Source organism: Gossypium hirsutum, chromosome D03, assembly GCF_007990345.1.
Source record: "Gossypium hirsutum isolate 1008001.06 chromosome D03, Gossypium_hirsutum_v2.1, whole genome shotgun sequence".
Lineage (NCBI taxonomy): Eukaryota > Viridiplantae > Streptophyta > Magnoliopsida > Malvales > Malvaceae > Gossypium > Gossypium hirsutum.
The window spans coordinates 43,638,393-43,659,291 of NC_053439.1; the positions used below are offsets into that span (position 1 = coordinate 43,638,393).

General features: G+C 33.6%; 2 protein-coding genes across 14 annotated transcripts; one reads left to right on the forward strand and one right to left on the reverse strand.

Annotated features, from left to right (window-relative positions):
• Positions 1 to 373: 373 nt before the first annotated feature.
• On the forward strand, positions 374 to 6,880 carry LOC107949627 (phosphatidylinositol transfer protein 3). 8 transcript variants are annotated; one of them, XM_041090180.1, is made up of 10 exons: positions 374 to 568; positions 784 to 1,017; positions 1,135 to 1,197; positions 1,280 to 1,857; positions 5,232 to 5,332; positions 5,628 to 5,886; positions 5,965 to 6,001; positions 6,081 to 6,186; positions 6,287 to 6,397; positions 6,474 to 6,880. In XM_041090180.1, the coding sequence occupies exons 5-10, from the start codon at positions 5,237 to 5,239 to the stop codon at positions 6,588 to 6,590; spliced, it is 726 nt and encodes a 241-aa protein (XP_040946114.1). In that variant the 5' UTR covers positions 374 to 568; positions 784 to 1,017; positions 1,135 to 1,197; positions 1,280 to 1,857; positions 5,232 to 5,236; the 3' UTR covers positions 6,591 to 6,880. The 8 variants fall into 8 exon arrangements, with proteins under 8 accessions (XP_040946114.1, XP_040946117.1, XP_016739850.2 ...); XM_041090183.1 differs by having other exon boundaries at positions 1,285 to 1,641; XM_016884361.2 differs by lacking the exon at positions 1,280 to 1,857.
• Positions 6,881 to 14,539: 7,659 nt separating this feature from the next.
• Positions 14,540 to 20,595, reverse strand: LOC107949626 (chromophore lyase CRL, chloroplastic). 6 transcript variants are annotated; one of them, XR_005911382.1, is made up of 11 exons: positions 20,082 to 20,546; positions 19,943 to 19,992; positions 19,673 to 19,733; positions 19,542 to 19,577; positions 19,330 to 19,380; positions 18,950 to 19,042; positions 18,553 to 18,657; positions 18,145 to 18,237; positions 17,990 to 18,050; positions 14,963 to 15,230; positions 14,540 to 14,813 (listed from the first exon to the last, which is right to left on the reverse strand). XR_005911382.1 is itself a non-coding variant. In XM_016884359.2 (10 exons), the coding sequence occupies exons 1-10, from the start codon at positions 20,259 to 20,261 to the stop codon at positions 14,809 to 14,811; spliced, it is 735 nt and encodes a 244-aa protein (XP_016739848.2). In that variant the 5' UTR covers positions 20,262 to 20,546; the 3' UTR covers positions 14,540 to 14,808. The 6 variants fall into 6 exon arrangements, 3 of the variants coding, with proteins under 3 accessions (XP_016739848.2, XP_040946120.1, XP_016739847.2); XR_005911381.1 differs by having other exon boundaries at positions 14,950 to 15,230; XR_001697826.2 differs by having other exon boundaries at positions 14,940 to 15,230.
• Between the last annotated feature and the right edge of the window lie 304 nt (positions 20,596 to 20,899).

Genomic DNA, 20,899 nt, shown 5'->3' on the forward strand with positions numbered 1-20,899 from the left:
TGTATGATATTAATATATATAATCTTTTATTTTCGAAAGTATATATAATCGTTTGAATTATTTAATCTTAAATTATCAAATAAAAGAATAAGAATTTAAATTCATTAAAAGACTTCTGGATTAATATAATAATAATTAAAATTATATCTTAAAAGTTTTAAATTTCACTTATCTTAAAAAGTGAATTTTTTTTTAGAAATACCCGACTGGAATTTATTCAAAATAAGAGTAACACAATCAAATTAAAGAGACCAAGTTCAAACTTGAGCAGATCCTAAGCCAGCCCAAAATGCAAACAAATGCATATTGGCCCACTATTACGAAATGAAAGCCCAAAATAAAACAATTTCCAATTGAATACACCAACTGGCACACACTCCCAAGATATTCTCAACCTTATCGCCTCAAACGGTCCAGTTTCCAAAAGCTAGCAACTTTCCAAAATCAAACCCTATCAATTGTCATTATCCCTTCCAGAACATTGTCACAGCATCCACCCCCAGTTAAGTTCTCTCAGTCTCCTTCTTCCCACAGTTTCAACAATGAAATCTGGTACTCCTCCTTCCAGGTAATCTTCTCTATCCCTCTTCAAACTTTCAGTGGCCAAACAATGTGCAAGAGCATTTGTAGATCTGGGTACATGCTTGAACTAGATCCATTGAAATCCTCATTTTATCTGTTGAATGTTTCGAATGATAGCTCCTATTTCTGATTTGTCTTAAAGATTTGTCTGACATTTTTTTTATTATTGTCCCTGCATCGCCCTCTGCTATCACTACTCAGAGCTTTAACTGCTGTCCTAAAAGCAATGCTTGGAGACAAGCATAAACTTCCACCGTAAAAGGCGACGCAACCACCGTGTGGAGAATCATTTTAGAGGCAACAATCTCACCCAATGCGTTTCTAGCAACAACCCCCGAACCCGGTCTGGCTTGTGTTTGATTGAAGGAAGCATCAAAGTTGATTTTGATCAACAAATTTGTTGAGGGGTTCCATTCCTCATTTCCTTCCAATCTAGTAATCTTTCTTTCTTCAATCCCTTCGAGTTCTTTGATATAACGAACTACCCGTTCGCCTATTTCCTTCCCAGTAGACTGTTTCCTTTCATGCACTAATTGATTATTATTTGTCTAGATAGCCCATATGGAGCAACAGAACGTCCTGCATTACTTGTCCGTACTTCTTCTAAAAATCCAGGTAATCCACTCCCAATAATTCATAACTCAATTTGATAAATTCCAGGTAAGATTTAAGTGAACCCATACCTCCACTATTATAGGACAGTCTCGGAAAATATGGACGAGGTCTTCCACTAGACCCTTGCATCTGGGAAAAAACACGTTCACCACCAACCTTCTGGAAAATAAATTAGCCAAAGTAGGAAGAAAATACCAAGAAGTTTTCCATAGCATAATTTTAATTTTAGATGGGATCTGTAATTTCCATAATTTCTTGTAGAAATCAGTGCTATCATCTTGTCTAGAATTTGTATTCGAGAAAAAAGCACTTCTATGTAATAGTTTATAAGCGCTTCGAACAAAAAATTCCCTAGATGACTCACCCCTCCACACCAGCATGTCATTGTGAACTTCTTGTCCTAAAGAAATCTGGAGGATCCTTGTCGCAACTTACTCTAAAAAGGTACTGTTGATCAGATCTGCTTTCCATTTCCTATCAAAATTGTCAATTAAGTCTGATACCCAAACTATCTCCTCATTGCTAACTAACTTGTGAATTCTGTAACAAGCAAAACTAGGAAGCTACGCATCACTTTGAATAGAAATTCTTTCCCCTGAACCTACTCTCCAACAGAACCCACTTTGTAAGAGCCTTTTAGCAGCCCACACACTCTTCTAGGTAAGCGAAGGTAAATTACCTAGCCCTGCATGCAAAAAGTATAAATTTCAAAAATATTTTTCCTTTAATACACGAGCTAAAAGTGAATTGGGATAATTAATAAGACACCACCCATGTTTTGCCAATAATGTGATATTAAATCTAGTAAGACTACAGAATCCCATCCCACTAAAATCTTTTGAATCGCACAAGTTTTCCCAATCACACCAATGAATGCATTTTTTACTAGGACCTTTTTGCCACCAATATTTTGCCATGATATTCTCCAACTCGCCACAAAATGACTTAAGAAGTAAAAAAACACGCCATCGAATAATTAGGGATAACTTGCAAAACTGATTTTATGAAAACTTACCTCCTTGGGATAGAAATCTAGTACTCCAATTTTCTATCCCCTGCTTAAATCAATCTTTAAGAAACTGAAAAGAGGCCTTTTTGCATCTACCTACCATATTGGGCAACCCTGAATATCTTTTAGGGTTGTTAGACAATCTCATACCTAGAATACTAGACACAATTTGTTTATCACCCTAATTTGTATTTAAGTTGTAAAAGATGGTGGATTTATCAAAATTTACACATTGTTTTGAGCATCTTTCATACTCCCTTAGCACCACTTTTAACGTATGTGCTCCATTAGCAGTAACTTCTCCGAAAAGAATACAATCATTTGCAAATAGAAAATGAAAAATTTAAGGTCCACTCCTACTTGCCTTAGTGCCTCTTAGCAACCCATCAACCATAGTTAACCTCATAAGAGCTGATAGACCCTCACTACAAATTAAGAAGAGGAAAGGGCTTAAAGGATCTCCCTACCGAAGCCCTCGACTAGGTCTAAATCTCTCACCAATTTTTCCATTCACAGTGACCAAGTATGAAACTAAAGATATACACCTCATAATAGCATCAATCCATCTCACATTAAAACCCATATGCATCATCATCTCCCTCAAAAATTGACATTCAACTCTGTCATAAGCTTTGCTCATATCTAATTTCAAAGCCATAAACCCTTTTTTCCCCACTCTCTTTTGACGAAGAGTATACAAGATCTCACAAGCTAAAAGCACATTATCTGAAATTAACCTCCCAGGAAAAAAAACACTTTGAGCATTATCTATACACAACTCTAACACATTTTTGAACCGATTCAAAATCATCTTCGTTATCAACTTGTATAGAACTTTACATAAGCTAATAGGCCTAAAGTTACCTAGATTTTTTGGATTAGGACATTTAAAGATCAACACAATATTAGTAAGATTTAGTGGTTCAAGACCCATACCTTCATTTAGGATTTTTAAACAAAAGTGTGAGACGTCACTTCCCAGAATATGCCAGCACCTTTGGAAGAACAAAGTTAAAAACTCATCATCCCCAAAAGCCTTAGTTGTCCCCATTTCCTTTAAAGTCGTAAGAACCTCATCCATTGAGTAAAAAGATAATAACCTTTGATTCACTTCATTTGAGATCGATAGCTCAACCTCTGAAAGAATATGAGTAAAATTTTTGACACCACTTGAGGAAAAAAGATTTTAAAAATACCTTCGAGCAATTTCCTCCACTTCACCCTTATCTTTTGTTTCCCTATCATCTTCATTCACCAAACATCAAATCAAGTTCCTTCTCTTATGACAAGAAGCATAATTGTGAAAGAAAGTTGTGTTTTTGTCCCCTACTTTTAACCAATTCGCCATTGCTCTTTGTTCCCAATACATTTCGTCTTTATCAATCTCCAAATTTAACTAGATCTTTGTATCAATAATTTGAGTGAGATTTTCATCATCTAACTCCTCTTGAACTAGCTCCTCAAGTTATTTCGTCAACTCTTTTTTGTGACCGTTCCTTTTAGATTTTATTAAACTAGCCCATTTGATCAACCCAATTTTCAATTGTTCAAGCCTACTTAATAGCTCACCGGATATAGAATCCCATAAGACTTTCACTTCTTCTTCAAAAGAATCCTCCATAACGCACCAAGCCTTAAACCGAAACTTTCTCCTAACCAGTCTGTTTGTTTCCTGTTCAATGCAAATAATGAGCAGAAAATTATCAAAAAAAATAATGTGGAAGATGTTGTATCATATTTAAAGTAACATAACCATAATTTTCTAGGGAAAACATAACCCTTTCTTCTATTTAATGGTCAGCGAACATCCAAACAAACCCTAACACATAAGTAGTTTCAGAATCCTCTACCCAAACTAGCACTATTGTACTCCACAAATTTTCCAAGGAAGTCACCAAGTTGCCTTGCTAATGACTCATTACGAAGTCCTATAGGTACATCATGAACCTGTGTCTAGAAATAAGCAAAAATCAACGGAACCTTCAACTAATCTTCCCATTTCTAAAGACAATGAATCGTCAAAAGATGATTATTAAAAGTCCAACCAGTCCCATTAACAACACGTTCCATATCTATTTTATGAAAAAATTTAACAAGAACCTTTTCTCTCCCAAATCTAAGATTTGAACCCCTATAACCGGATGCCAAAGATTTACCATCGTACTTCTCATTGCTTAAAAGTGAATGACACTGGCCGTCAAAAAATACTCTACCAAACAGAACTCAGTATCCTCAATCACAGAACCAATTTGCCCCTACACCTGTAAAATCTCTTCCTCCTTATCATCTAATGACAAATTAGCCAAATCCTTCTCCATTCTTAAAAATCAAAACACGCAATAAATGAAAAAATCAAGCAAAATGCTACTTCAAAGCCACCGAAACCAAGAAAAATAAACACAAAAACCTAGAAGCAAAAGAACATGCTAAAAACAGAAGACCAGAGACGTGCCAGATTGGGCAAACAAGTTTAGAATTAGAGTTAGTAGAGAGCAAACATTTTTTTTTATTTCGTATAAATAATTGAAATTTTACATTGAAAATTTACTAAAATAAAAGATAAATATCTTAAATAATTTAAGCATAAAACAAACTTTAGTTAAGGTGCATTTATTTATTTATTTATTTATTTATTTATTTTGAAATCTACAATTATATGAGAAAAAATAAATAAAATGATGTTAATCATTTTTTATGTTGATCATAAAAGGGAAATTAGTGTTGAGAGTAATTGAACCTAATGTTGGGGTCCAACCTGGCTTAATGTACCTCACCCAACCCTACATTACACAACATGGCCTTTCAATGTATAGTTAAACTCCCATAATGTCACTATATCTCGAAGCGGTGATCTTCTTGTTTCTAATTTATTGTTGAGTACGTAACCAATAGGGACTACATTTTGTCTCTTTGCTGAAAAAGTTAAGCCTATTTATTGATGAAGAAAAAGAAAAAACGTTATTGTATGTTTATACGTATATATATGTATAATAGACTTAACCGAGAACTATGATGATGGGTTCAGAGAAAATGAATAACTCCATGGAAATAGAAGATGAGAACATTGAGAAGACAAAGATAAGTCTTATGAGAATCTTGGTTGAAAAACAAGATCCATCTTCCAAGGTGAGTGTGCCTTTTTCCTTTACCATTGTTGTTTTCCCCGTGATTATTGCAGGTTTTTCCAGTTTAGCGTTTTGATTGTTAGCCATTGTTGTTTCTTTGTCTGTTTATGTTTTGGCTGCTTTTCTTCATTAAAACTGGGTTTACAGACTCAGAGACCTACAATACCTTTTCATCTTTCTTTTTTGCCATATTGTGATAAACGTAAAAGCCTTAGTTTAACCAACAAGGAAACTCTTTTCCAAGATTCAGATTTTCTTCTTTGATTTGAGTCGTATATGAAATTGGGGTTTTGCAGGAAGTTGAAGATGGGGCATTGAGAAGATTTCTAAGAGCTCGTGATTTAGATGTAGAGAAAGCATTAAACATGTTCCTTAAATACCTCAACTGGAAACGAAACTTTGTTCCCAATGGTTCCATTTCACCATCCGAAATCAGGCATGAAATCCAACAGAACAAGATGTTCTTGCAAGGTTGGGACAAGAAAGGACGACCGATTGCCCTTCTTCTTGCTGCAAGACATTTCCAACATGAAGGCAGTGTGGATGAATTCAAGCGTACGTATTTTACTTTTCAAACTTCCACAAATTCACAAAATGTCTTGGTCGATGATGACTTTGAATTTTCCCTTACAGGTTTTATAGTCTACCTTTTCGACAAAATAATCACAAGGTAATATCTTTTATTCATATTTATATTTCCAACCAATCAATTGGGATAAGTATTTCATGCAACCTTGTAATGGTGGCAGGATGCCACCAGGGCAAGAGAAATTCATAGTGATAGGAGATCTTAAAGGATGGGGATACGCAAATAGCGACATCCGTGCATACCTTGCAGCTCTATCTCTCGTACAGGTTTAACTCTTTTAATTCAAACTATGGTATAAAACTGTGTATGTTTTGCCCAAACAATCCCAATGTTTGATCAAAATGTAACACTTTAGTTCAATGGCAGGATTATTACCCTGAAAGGCTTGAAAAGCTGTTCGTAGTCCATGCACCATACATCTTCATGACAGCATGGAAAGTTGTTTACCCTTTCATCGACCCAAAAACCAGGAAAAAGGTAACCGTCCTTACCACTTCTGAAACAACAAATCAATGCACTATCTTTTAACTGTTTCTCTGTGTGTGTTTTACAGATGATATTCGTTGATAACAAATCACTCAAATCAACTCTGCTAGAAGAAATAGACGAGAGCCAACTGCCTGCTACATTGGGTGGCAAACTTGAATTGGTTCCAATTCACAACAGCTAATCATATATAATACCTTGCTACCGATGAATGGCTTGAAAAAATTATATTGTGTCAACATATGTATCCAATATATACTGGAAGATGACTTTTAACACTTTTCTTTTTACGTATTTGAAGTACGGTTTCCTCAAAGGTGAGTTGAATCACACCGTCTTCACTCCATGTATGTATGTGCATTGCCTTGTAGCTTGGACTAAGCCTTATGGAGAAAACAGGTAAGTTGGAGTGGGCAGGCTAATTTCGTAAGGTTAAGCCCAAATCTATTCTAGGTTTGTCCTGGTTTCGTAAAATTTCTCGCTTTCTAACTTTTTGAGGCCCATCAATCTAAAAGTTATTTGTTTTTTGGTACATTAAGTTGGGTAGACCTAATCATGGGCCAAGCTGAGTCGATGCAAAATTTTAAGCCTATTTTCTAGTCCTCAAGTTCAGCTCGAAAAATGGGTCTAAAATTTTGTTCAAGTCCATCCTAAGTAAATGTTAAACTCAAGCTTGGCCTGGCCCGGCCCGGCATGCCCGAATTAAAATTTTTTTATATATTATCTTATATACAAAAATAAATTTTAAAAATATAATACATCAAGTACTCTAATAATATTAAAATAAATGTTTCTCAACAAATTAAAAATACATTAAAAAAGTCTTTATACTTAAATAATGCTAAGATAGTTGCAACTTAGCAAGCAAATACCTCTAAAATAGTAACAAAATTAACAATAAAATAAGAGTTATACAATATCCAAACAATAACAACAATATAATAATAATATAATAGCAAAATAATATAATACAAAAAAATTTTAGTCAAATTCGGGTCGGGCTCAAGCTAAAAAGTTCTTACCTGATGCCCAACTCGTTTCCCGTTTAAAAAACGGACCTTTTTTTTTTTCAAACTCATTTTTCAGGCTTATATTTTTTTCAAACCCTCCAACTTTTTGAATGAACCTTCGAATATAGACAGATAACCTAACCCATAATGAGGTCTAAGTTGTGAGAGAGGATTTTGTTGTTGCAAGTCTTTTTGCTCTTGGCAAATTTTATATACTAAAATTGTTTACTAGTAGTTGAATTAGGTTAGTTTGGTTTTTTGCCATATATACATTTTATATGCAATTTTTTTCTTGGGTAAATTATATTTATGGTCAATTTAAAATAAAATTTGTCTTATTTTAATCATTCGATTTTTTTCTCAATTTAGTTACTCTAAATAAAATCATTGTGTGAAATAATTACTGCTACACAACTTTAATAATAAAAACCTGTTAGGATAGACCCGATTAAGCAACAAGTAAAAAAATAGCGAAATAAATTGAGAAATTGAACACACAAATTTAACGTGGAAAACCCTCTCCAAATAAGATAAAAAAACCACGAGCAAAGATAATTTTATTATAATGGCAAAAGAACGAAGAGTACAAAAGATGAAGATAAAAACTAAACCCCGAAAACCCGAAAACAAAGAACCCTCAAAACGTAAACACAAAATTCCCTAAATATGTTATGAGTTCTAATCTCTAATGAGTGTATTTTCTAAGGTTGTAAAAGAACCTATTTATAGGCTAAATTCATAGGTCAAATAATAATAAAATAATCTAGACTAATCAGAGTTTAATTGAAACAAATAAAACTAAAAAATTATTTCTCAAATTTAACTAAAATAAGAGTCATACTCAACATAACCTTTTTCACCTAATTAGAAAATTTTCATATAAGCACTAAACCATTAAATATTATACTAACAATTTTCAAGCAAGCTAAAACAAGTAATCAAACAATTCCATCATGAAAATAGGTTCTTTTAAACATAAAAAGTTAATGAATTATATCTGGATTAAAGACAATATGATTATATATTACACTATACTATCAATTTTATTTCTTAAATCCCTAGTTTGATGTATTATTTTGCTTAATTAAGATTGTTCCAACTATGAATATGTATCATTCAAATATGGACAGTGTACACAATGTTAACAAATACACAGATAGCCATAACTAGTCACTATCTCCCTAAGCATGAGGCTCCTGCTATATTATAAGTAAATTTTAAAAAATATTTTTTTTGAAATATTTAGAATTAAAACTAAATTGACAAATTTTGTAAATGTTAAGAGTTAAATTTATTGGTTTTTTTTTTTAGAATTCAAACTAAAATGATCATTTTTATAAACATTGAGGACTAATTCTATTATTAGACCAATAAAAAAAGCTCACGTCAGTTATGAATAACTAAAATATTTATTTTCAAAAAATTTAGTAACTAAATAAATAATAATAATAATTGGATGATCAAAATAAAACAGAAAATTATTTTTTGTAGTTTACCCAATTTTATTTTATATTTTTTAATTATATTTAACGAAATCATTTCAAATAATTTATATTTAATAGTTATCTATAAAAATCCTACGTATTAAAAGTTAAAGCATATTTCAAATAAAATATTTTCAAACTTTTTCATAAATAACTCAATCAACTTAAAGATTCTTTTAGGATAACAAAACCATTATATATTCCAACAGAGTTCATGTCACAATTATTTACAAAAAAACTTCTCTGCAAGAGGCACCCTCCCCAATGCGGTGCGTCTATATATATAAGAGAGTAACGGTAAAATTGAAATAATTTTATTGATTAATATTTCAATAATTTAACCATCATATTTTATACTTTATTCATATCAATCATACATGATAAATTTAGACTAAACAAAAAGATTTTAACTATTTATTTTATATAAAAAAAATTTATCCGCTAATATTTAATAATATATAAATAATTTTAAATTAAGAAATTTACTTGTTCAATTATTAAAATATTAAGTCAAAAAATCTATATTATTAGTTCAACTTTTGATTGAGTTTGTATCACCATTGAGCGGATCACTAAGTCGGTTAAGGAAATTACATAAATATTCTTTCGTAATTAAAATAAGTTATATTATTTGAGGGTGTATATACTATTATTTAAGGTCCTAACTGAGTTGGTATTATCCTCAATCGAGCCAGTAAAAACCCATAAAGTGTAAAAATATTATTGGTTCTTTGAATGCTATTAACTGAGTTGGTATTATTCTGAACTGAATATAATTAAATTATTTATTATTATTTATTAAATTATTTTTAATAATGATCGTGCTAAAATTTAATAAAAATAACAATAATTATCTACCCAAAAAAAATTTTACCAATGGTAGTCTAGTTATTTTAGTTTTTTTTTTCCTTATACTATTACAATTTTATTCCATTATAGCGAACTAAACGTAATGTTAGTTTACTACTTAACTAAAATTTTATTTTAATAATTTTATACAATTTAATTTTATTATGCACACTTTATAACTTTCATTAATTGTATATATTGTACATTTTAATAGTTTTATACACATTTTACTATGCACATTTTAATATTATCTCGACACCGAATTAAGATTGGCAACAACACAATGATAAATAATTTAATATGTTTTTTAATTTTAAAATAATACTTATTATTAAATGGGGGTAAAACCTAGAGGTGCTCATGGGCCGGACCGGGCCGAGCCGGGTTCGAGTTCGGGTCGGGCCCATAAAAAATTTTGGCCCGAGTCCTAGGCCCAGCCCAAAATATGGGCATAAAATTTTTCCCAGGCCCGGCCCGGGAAAAAAATCATAAGCCCGAGTCTGGCCCGGCCCATTTTTTTAATAAATACCAAAAATTTATTTTAAAAATTAAAAAAAGTATTTTAAAAATATTTTAAAATTAAAAAAATTTTAAAAAGTATTTTAAAATTAAAAAATAAAAAAAAAGTATTTTACAAATATTTTAAAATTAAAAAAAATTAAAAAAATAAATATATTTATTATATTAGGTCAGGCCCGAGCCAAACAAGTGGTGCACAAGGCCCGGCCCGTTTTTTAAACGGACCTCATTTTTTTGCCCAAGCCCATATTTCGAGCCTATATTTTTACCCAAACCCTCTCATATTTCAGGCGGACCGTCGAGCCGGGCCGGGCCGCCCAGCCCATGAGCACCTCTAGTAAAACCACATATTTTTTAAATATCAATCTCAAGTATTTTATTAAATCAAATAAATTTGAATTTACTGAATTTAAATATTAATTTTATTGATTGCATGATTCTTTTGTGGTTTAAAACCTTTCAACTCAATTGAGCCATTAAATATAATTTAATTAACTAAGCCTTTTAACCTTTAAAATTAACAATAAACCATTAAAGAGAAACGCCAGTCATATTTGGATTACTTTTGTCACATTACACACTAGCATTGTGTCACGTGACCAGTATTATATATAATCATTAAAAATTATAAAAGTCATAGAAAATCATAAAAAGAAATACAAAAAAGATAAAAACAAGAAACATAGAAATGTGCAAAAAATTAACTATTTTCCCAATAAAGGCCCATTTTCAACTTTATTTATGAACATGGGCCAATTTTTTAATTATTTACCAGAAATGACTAAAAATTACAAAACACGTCCACGTAAGAACGTTTTTGGGTGAAATTTCAACAAATTGCGTCCCTGGGGGAACAATTTTACCATGTCAGCACAAACGCGCTAACGTGGATGCGCTTTGCTGACGTGGCAAAATCGCTCCCCCATGGATGCATTTTAGCCCGTGTTTTTTTTTCCCAACGACTATTTCAATTTTTAACCATTAGGGGGTCCAACGGTAAAAAAAAACTATAAAAACACCCCTCCTATTTTTTTCACACAATATTTCTTCCAAATTTGGCAAAAAAGCTCTCAAATTTCTCCCTAAATTTTTCAAAACTCTATTTTATTAATTATTTCCTTTAATTTTTTTTCTAAATTAGTATTTTTTTTATAATTTCAAAAATATTTGATCGTATTAACAATGGCCAGAGAATTAATTCGTCTCAATCATAAACATATCTTCGTCGAACAAATGAAAATGGTAATGGTTAATTTTAATTTTTGAATATTATTTAATATTTTTTCATTTCTGTAATTTTAATTAATTTTTATTTTATAATTTTTTGTAACAGTCTGTAGATCGAGTGTTACAATGCTATATTTGTAATATGTCTGGTCCTTCATCACCGTTGATAGAAAATTATTTGAGGGAAACGAGTTTTTGGCACGTGGCCACTATAGGCCGAGGGTGCAAGTTGGACTCGAAACTCATCAGTGCTTTAATAGAAAGGTGCAAACCCGAGACACACACATTTCATATTTCATGCGAAGAGTGTACCATCACTTTAGAGTACGTGCAGTTACAATTGAGATTGTCGGTGGATGGGTTCGCACTCACCGGGTCTGTTCAATCTGTTGATTGGAGAGCCGCATGTTACGATTTTTTGGGTGCGATTCCCGATAATATTTACGAAAGTCAAATCGAGATAGGCTGATTACGAGACACATTCCCGGAGCCATGGAATGATTCGACTGAAGTAGAAAGAACACGATATGCTCGGGCATACATCTTTGATATGATTGGAGGTTATTTGATGTCGGACTTGTCACCAAACCTCATACATTTAAGGTGACAACTGAAACTCATTAATTTTAAAGCAACTGACGAATATAGTTGGAGGTCTGTCGTGTTGGCAATATTTACCGGGAGATGTGCGGGGCGACGCCACCAAACAAAGCCAAAATCGAAGGTCGCCTATCACTACTACAATCATGGGCTCGATTTCGCTTTCTATTTTTACATCTTCGAGTGAACCACCCATATACATTCTCACTTATAACGTGGTAAAATTATATTAGATTTTACAATTATTACATAGATTTAAAATATAATTGTATACTAAAAATTTATTTAATTAGGTGGAACCATTCGGCGAGTTATGTTGGAATACCTACCGCTCTTGAAGATATACGATTTTTATTAGACCAACAGTCGAAAGCGTAAGTAAATATTAAATAAAATATATATACATAAAATAGTCGTTTCATATTTAGTAGTTAGTATTATGTATATAACTAATACTTTTATCACGTTTATATAGTTTCAATAGACACCATACGAAGATCCGACAATTCGGCCAGTAATTCTGGATAAATTCTTTCAAAATCTGAACATGTGAAGGTCCCATTGGTGAACTATGCTACTATCGAGATGCACCAGACAGATAGAGTGTTGCGATAATTTAGATTCCAACAACCAATTCTCGTGGCACTTGAGGTGCTCGATGATAAGCACAAAATTAAATTATGGTAATCGAATACGAATTTACCGGTATTATGGTCAAAGCATATCAAAATATGGAAAAATCGATATGATCATATACCTACTCGTGAATCGATCATCGTTCCAGAATTAACGTGCGCGCCGGGTTACATATCATAGTTTAGGATCCATGGCAAGCAATATTTGCTGTCCAAAAAGTAGAGGCGTCGATAAATTCGTGTCGAAAAGAAATGACGGGACCCTTTAAATCCAAAGAGAAGGGATGACAGCACGAGCCCATCAACAGCGCCCATACAATCACCGAGCCCGACGCCTCAACCGACAACACCTGGACCACAGCCTCTTCAGATTATGCCAGGTGCGTATCCTTGCCTTTATATGTATCTTAACCCTTATATGTTTCATTTTCTCAGTCTTATGCCAAGTTGGAATGCATGGCCCAATGCATCTCTTTTCCCGATGACTCCGACTCAACTAATGACATATAGGCCATAGTCGCAAGAGGGACCGCACGAGGCACCGTCAAGGAGCTTATCTCATTACCAATCCCCATCGCCTTATGGGGTTCAAACACTTCCGCCGTGCGTGATGCAAACACCTTCGCATTCTTTATTCTATTAAGGTGGGTCATTCTCCTAACACCCACAACCACAACCCCCGCCAGAGCAACCACAACCCTTGCTGGAGCAACCACAACCCCCATCGAAAGCTAAACCAATAAGGAATCCAGAGCGTAACCATTGACCACCCCCATGTGGCACTGATTCCGACCGCCACATACAATGATTTTTTTAATATATTTGTACAAACTACTTTTATATTATTTTATTTAATAAAATAAGTTGTTTTTAATATTTCAATAATAAATTGTTTTTATATTTTTAATAAAATAGTTCTTTTGAATAAAGCAATAGAAATAATACAACATAGTTTCATCACAACAATTATCAACTATTTCGATTTAGACATGATCAAATTGTATGACCTCGGTTCTTACACCATCTGCACAACTTCTGTTGGTTCATTATTTCCTGGATATCCATATTATTACGTATTCTACTTGAGCAAGGTTGACTTTTTAGTTTGCGATGCAATTCTCAATTCAGTAACAACTTAAACAGAGCAAACGATAAAGACAGCCACTTACGTTCATCTGGGACTGGTAGGAATACGTGTCTCCATACATTGTACATGTATTCTATTTTGTACACTTCATCGACATATCTCATGGGATCCAAACGGAGATTTCGACAAGTTGCAATTGCATGAGCGCATTGAGAACAAAGTGCGTCAAACGCCCCACAGTCGCAAGTCTTATTTCTCAGGTGTACATGATATTGCCCGCTGGTAATACCTTGGTTTGATCTGTCAAACATTGTCACGCGAAACCATAGGTTGTTGCGATAATGGCACATTGTGTGCATGGTATTGGTCCACCCCTTCGCCTTGTTAATTTCGTGCAACACCTTCCGACACCATACATGGCCTCCCTACGTTTGGCATTTATAACTTATTGTTCGCTTTGAAAATAATGCTACTAAATGAAAATGTCTCTCATAACAAAAGTTATCGACAAATGATGCGTTCCTTTCAAAATAGAATTTATGCATTCAACCAAATTTGAGGTCATATGACTATATCGTCAGCCACCGTCGTATGCTTATGTCCACTATTCGAAAGATATGTTATAGAGGTAGTTTGCACATTGTTCGTTAATTGAACGCAAAATTACCAACATCTCATGAAAACGGTCCTTATTGATCTTGTACCCTGCCAATATAAGTTGATAGCAAAAATTACATACCACTCTTCCATTCAGAATAAATTGAATATTACAAACGAAATTATATTAATACAGATTAAATACTCATGTTGGTCACTTGCCGTCATTCAGTTGTAGACTGATATTGCCCATAGTAATTGGACGCAACGTGTATTAGACAATACTGATGGCGTGTGCGATCTCATAGGCTTCCCTATCACTCAATTGCGACTAGTATTCCAGTGCTCTAATCCGATATAACATAGATATCAAGTTGGGGGCAGACATGCCTTCTTAACCTAGAAAGAAAGAAATTTCAATCATCACTTGACTCCCCCAGTGTTATTGCAAATGCAATTGGAAGTATTCTCCTACCATCATCCTATATCATAATTAGCAATAGTCGATGAGTATATCTATCATACATAAAGGTACCGTCAATTTGCACCAATGGCTTGCAGTACACAAATGCGTCCCGGTATTGCTTAAAGTTCCAGAACAGACGCTTGAACACTTGCCATCTACGGAGTAATCGGTCATTATAGTATACAGGGCCTGTTTCAAAGTCTGTTATGCAACCTAGGACTTACTTCTCCAGCACCTAAGACCACTGCCACATCTCATTATATGAAGCGTCACATCCACTATGCATCTTTTCTAACGCCTTCTGTTTAGCTATACAAGCCTTGCGGTAAGAGGGCGTATACCTCAATTGGCTACAAATATTGACAATTAAAACCAACACAGAAGTCTTAGAATCTGCCTTCACTGTAAATAGTATTAAGCTAACTATCATATCTGAATACATTTTGGGATGATCTTGTGAAATACCTATCAACGAAGTAAATTAAATAATGCAACATTAAGTAATAACAGTATTATTAAAAAACCCTAAACACCCAATGCTATTGTACCGACAACACAGGTATGTGGACCTTTGTACTTATCTCCCACAAGCCTGTCTTTTTTCTAACCGAAGCCATGATTTTCCATAAACATGTATCATCTTGCACTGCACACTTGGCCTCGAACTTCTCGGATTTAAATTTAACTATGTTGTAGTTAACCCCGTTTATGATGTCATGTTCTTTCAATGCATCAAGAAAACTATCCTTATTGAAAAACTCCTTATCAACTTCCAATTCACTCGAATCTAATGACGAACTTGTACAGTCACGTCTTTTGTGTAGTATATCTGAAAACTCCAACACATCATCTGCCAATAGATCAACATTATGCATGTCGGCTATAGACGAATACACCATGAATCGCAGGTCTTCTTCTTCTTCATTTAAACCCCCAACATCTTCAGGTTCGGTTAGAACAAACTCTGGTTCAAAAAATAATACAACTTCTGCACCATCGAGGCCGGGCTCTCGAGGTGGATCCACATCACTCATCATCCAACCCACCATCATTTGCAACGTATGAGGTCCCATCGCTGGTAGACGTTGTAGGGAGTACATCATCCCTTCTTGTGGACGTTTCGTACTGTCCTCAATCAAATGTGGATTACAACCACTAGAAGTTGATGTCATTCCCCAATACGTATTTCCAGCATTGAACATCGACCAACCGATGTGCATGTCACATCCACTAACCGAGTGTAGTGCAAGAGTTGTGTATTCCATATTTCCACCAAACAGGGGTGCTTCCGTGTTCTGCCTCCCGCTAACGGAATGTCGGGTAAGGGTCGTGTATTCCTCTCGAACAACAGTAGATGTTGAAGTCACAAATGCTTCATTTGGCAATAAAATTTGTACATATAACTCAAGATAGAGTGATCCACTAACGAGATGAGTCTACACCATCGCTTACAAGCTACAACCACCTTTGATATCAAATGAGTCATATGTCGCGAGATCAACAGAAGCACAAAATCGAAACTTAATAGACAAAACACTCATTGGCGTCATTTCGAAAATTTTTCGCCTAATTCTTTTACGAAGTTCTGTCAAATCTATGTTCTGGTTAAAAACTAATCGCGCTATATTCTCCGATAAAAAAACGCTGTTCTTGGTGTCACGGACCTCACCACCATAGTAAATAACAACATTAATACGTTCACTTATCTTCAATTTCTATTCTGTTTAGCCTTTCTAATTTTTCTTACTGTAACTTATGCAACCTAAGAATGAAATTTGGCTTATTTATAACCTAAAGTCAAACAGAAACTACAGTAGAAAAAGAACGTCCACGTGGGAGTTTTTTCATCAATTTTGCTAACAGTGCATCCTGCTTGAAGCGTTTTTAACACCATTTGTTCAGAACCGTCTTCTCAAAATTATTTTTTCATGAATTATTATGAAAAAAGAGCGTCCACGTGGAAACTTTTTCAGTAATTTTGTTGATATTGCATCCTACTTGAAGCGTTTTTTATTTTATCTTTTCAGAATCGTCTTCTCAAAATTTTTTTAAGAACTACTGTAGAAAAAAAACAAAATCCTTATTGTCAATATAATTTTCCCTCGACCCTAAACCTAAACACAATTATTTTTTTAAAAACTAAACCATAATTTAATTAATTTTCTTAAAAGCTCTAAACCCCAATTTAATTAATTTATTTAAAACCCCAAAAACCTAAGTTAATTTTTTAAAAAAACTCTAATCCTTAATTTATTCTCTAAACATACCTTAAAACCTAACTCTAAATTATTTTAAGAAAACCCTAACTTTAACCCTAAATTATTTTAACAAAACTCTAAAATCATAAAACCTTAAATTCTAAGGACTAAACATGCAAAAAACCCTAACCCTAAAAAAACACGAAGCAAGTTGAGTTCCTAGGGGAGCGATTTTGCCACGTCAACAAAGCACGTTCACGTCAGCGCGTTTTGTGCTGATATGGTAAAATCGCTCCCCCAAAGACGTAATTTGTTAAAATTTCACTCAAAAACGCTCCTACGAAGACGCATTTTGTATTTTCGACCCTTTCCGGTAATTAATGAAAAAATTAGCCCATTTCCATAAATAAAGTTGGAAATGAAACTTTATTGGTAAAATTGTCCAAAAAATTATAGAAAAATATAAAAAATTATTATAAATGACATTATAAAAAAAATTACATTTATTCCGCCACTTTACAAGATTTAAATAAAAAACCTCAAAACCTAAAGCTTAAATCGAGTCTGATTCTACCTAGGAACACTTTAAATCATACATAATGATCCCCAAGTTTAACCCAAATAGTTCATCCATTTCCATTAAGAGACTTTACGCAATATCGAGAATCAATCCCTAGTGATTATGATTATCAATCTACTACCCCTAAGCTTCTACCCATCTTAAAAATAATGCATCCATAAATAACCAAGAGTAAGGCCAAAAAACTTAACTCAAGCTTATAAGATTTACAGGCTATAAAGAATATTTATATATAACAAGTTAAAAACCAATCATTCTTGCAAGACAAATGACCCTTCTATCTTTTTCTCCAGGGGCTGCGATAGAGGAAAATTTAGAGGCGAAAACATACCATTGAAACTAGAAGCAGGTGCAGGCTTGAACTCATAAGGACCTTCCTTCACTCCCCACACCTGTTTAACAAACAAAATTTTATAATGGAGATTTTAACATCATAGTTTTAGACCAAATAAGGTGGGTAAAAGAACCAAAACCATGAAATATTACCTGATTTCCTTCATCATCATAGCCCCTATCCCAGGTACATATTTCGTTGTTCTTCAAAACCATAAGTTCGGAAGTAAAGTGTGTTGCTCCATTCTAGCCAAATGGTGAAAAAATTATGGCAATTAGTGCTTGCTAGTATAGCATCATTCACTGCAATAGAAAACATTCATACTAACTGCTTCTTACTTGAACTGTTTCCTATGTTAGTTGAACTCAGATATGAGTAGGAAATACAGGTATGTGTCTGATATATCACATTTTTAAGTTTTATCATATATTTGGAAAATTATACCCCACGCCAAAGCTTGATTATGAGAGACACGGATGCTTACAACCTTGGAAGGTTGGACAAAAAAAGAAGAAGCAATTTCATGAATGACAACATGATTGACAGAGAGAATAATATACCCATGAATTTGGGAAGCCACCTGGTGGAGTTGAACCTTCGTATAAACAGCGTTTCCCCCTCTCACAGCGATTAAGGTATATAGTTGTCAGAGGTTCTGCAATATCCTGTTTATAGAATATAACTTTACAAGAAGCAAAATTACCATTGCCAGTAATGACCAAAATCTAAACCTTCAACTCAAATTTATTGGTCAAAATGCTTATTGCCAAAGTGATAATGGTTACCAACCACTAGCATGCTCTAAGAAGGCAAGAACCTAAGCATGATAAGTTATGACAAGATAGAAACAGCAAGTACCAAGCACATGACAACGGGGAATATCTACAAATTGCGAACAAGAAAATCAAAGTCATGCATAGATGCTTGCACACAAGGGAATAATGTGAAAAGGCTTACACCAATAACTTCTTCAGGTAGCGGACGTTGATCCCTTGGGCGGTCACAGAAATTCTTGTAGTCCTCCACATCTCTAATCGCATATGAACTTACCTGTGCCAGTAAAATACAAGTTAGAAATCTAAAATCCCAGCTAGCTCCAAAGACATCAAAGGAAGGCAATAGGTTATCAAGGAAACGATGTGGATATACTCAATGTAAACAATAATAGTAGAACAAATTGGCATTGCTTACAGAATGTATTGATCACAAACCCCTCAAACATAGGGAGATTCTTACACTGTGTTCCTTTTTTTCTTTTTTTCTTACTCTTAAATCCTAAAAATGACATTACTCAACCGTGAAGTTAGCACTTTTAATAAATCAGTGTAGAAACAAACCTCAACATCGCATTTCAGATCTTTTGGACAAGGCTTCACCATGAGAAACCTCTGCAACCAAAAAACTGTCAGACTTGTATGAGGTAAAGGTGTTCCACCGAAAGTGAGTTAAGAGATCAAAGGAAAACACAGAATAAAAAACATAAATATAACTTAAGGTATTCAATTATCATAGATGTCTGATCAGTATATCTTCTTGCATGGTAGTTTACCTGCCGAAAGGGTTTCTGAGGAGTCCTCCAAAACGCCTAAACCAAAAGAAATGCAAACCACTAAATTGTTGCATATTAACCGAAAATTTTAAGAACAAATAGATTGAATAGGCACTGAGTTGAACAAAAACCTGTTCAAAATATAAAACCTTTGAACCATCCACCATCTCTGTTGCAGGGCAAGTAAATATTCTGCAATTATCAAAATTTCTTAAAATTTAGATGTATTTAAAGCATCAGCTACCGAAAAAAATGAACCATAACATAAACTAAGAAGCAAGGGCTTATTTCTTCCAAAAAAATAAAGTATGCTGTAAGTAATATCGAGTTCAATCAACAACCATAGAATCTAAAATTAACTTCGTTTTTCATCCTAGATACAGTAAATAAATAGATAGTACCTGAAATTGAAGTAATTATCTGGGTCTCTAGAGGCTTGCTCCCTCGAGAACTACCATTAAACATGAAGAAAGAAAGAAAATAGACAATAAAAAAAAACGATAGAAAAAAAAGAAGAGAACGGAGAAAAAAATGAAGTACCTTTTCACCGCTAAGAGAACGGGCAACGATTTTAGCATGGTCCCAACGAGTGGTGGATTTGGTCAACCTCTTGAGCAAAAAGGCGCCGCCAATTAGAACCAAGGTCTTCACTACCAAACCTCGAGCTCGGCTCCATCCATTAGGGTCCGATTCCGACCCCGACTCCGAACCTTTTGCCATATATTATAATGATATAATTCCCCAAAATTCAGAGCTCATCCAGACACCCACATCTTAGACCAGCAGAAATATCGAAGGAAAATAATAATCTAGATTTCTCCAGAAATAAAGGGCGAGCCAAGCCAAAAGTGAAAAAGTAGGATGGATATTAGAGATTATAATTTGTTTAGAATTGATAAACAAGGGTTTGGAGTTTTTGGGTATATTTTTGGTGGTGTTGTGTCAGTGTTTACCACGTTTCTCCTCTCTTTTTCAGTTTTCACGCACTGTTTACCACTCTTCTCTGTTAGGAGAATTATTTTTTTAGGGTATATTTTTATTTTAGTATTTGTGTGTGTGTGATATTTTACAAATACATACTGGTATTAGTCTGTTTAAATATACCGTTTTAGATTTATTAATATTTTAAAAATATTTTATATATGTATATAAAAATATTTAAAAATAATAAATAAAAATGACAGTAAATAAATTTTAAATATAAAATATCCATTAATTATATAAAATATTTGCTTATCAATAAACTCTACAAATTAAAATCCATGGCTCAATAAATCCAAAATTAACAAGAAAAAAAGAAGGCGAAGGGTGAATGGGGATTTTTTCTTTGATAATCTTGTTTGTGGTTTTTTAATAAT

Coding starts and splice junctions, on each gene's coding strand:
- LOC107949627 (XM_041090179.1), top strand. CDS start 5,216: ATGATGATGGGTTCAGAGAAAATGAATAACTCCATGGAAATAGAAGAT. Junction 5,333..5,627: donor AACAAGATCCATCTTCCAAG/GTGAGTGTGCCT, acceptor GGGGTTTTGCAG/GAAGTTGAAGATGGGGCATT. Junction 5,887..5,964: donor CAGTGTGGATGAATTCAAGC/GTACGTATTTTA, acceptor TTTCCCTTACAG/GTTTTATAGTCTACCTTTTC.
- LOC107949626 (XM_016884358.2), bottom strand. CDS start 20,261: ATGGCAAAAGGTTCGGAGTCGGGGTCGGAATCGGACCCTAATGGATGG. Junction 19,043..19,329: donor ATCTGAAATGCGATGTTGAG/GTTTGTTTCTAC, acceptor TTACTGGCACAG/GTAAGTTCATATGCGATTAG. Junction 18,658..18,949: donor TACCTGAAGAAGTTATTGGT/GTAAGCCTTTTC, acceptor TTCTATAAACAG/GATATTGCAGAACCTCTGAC.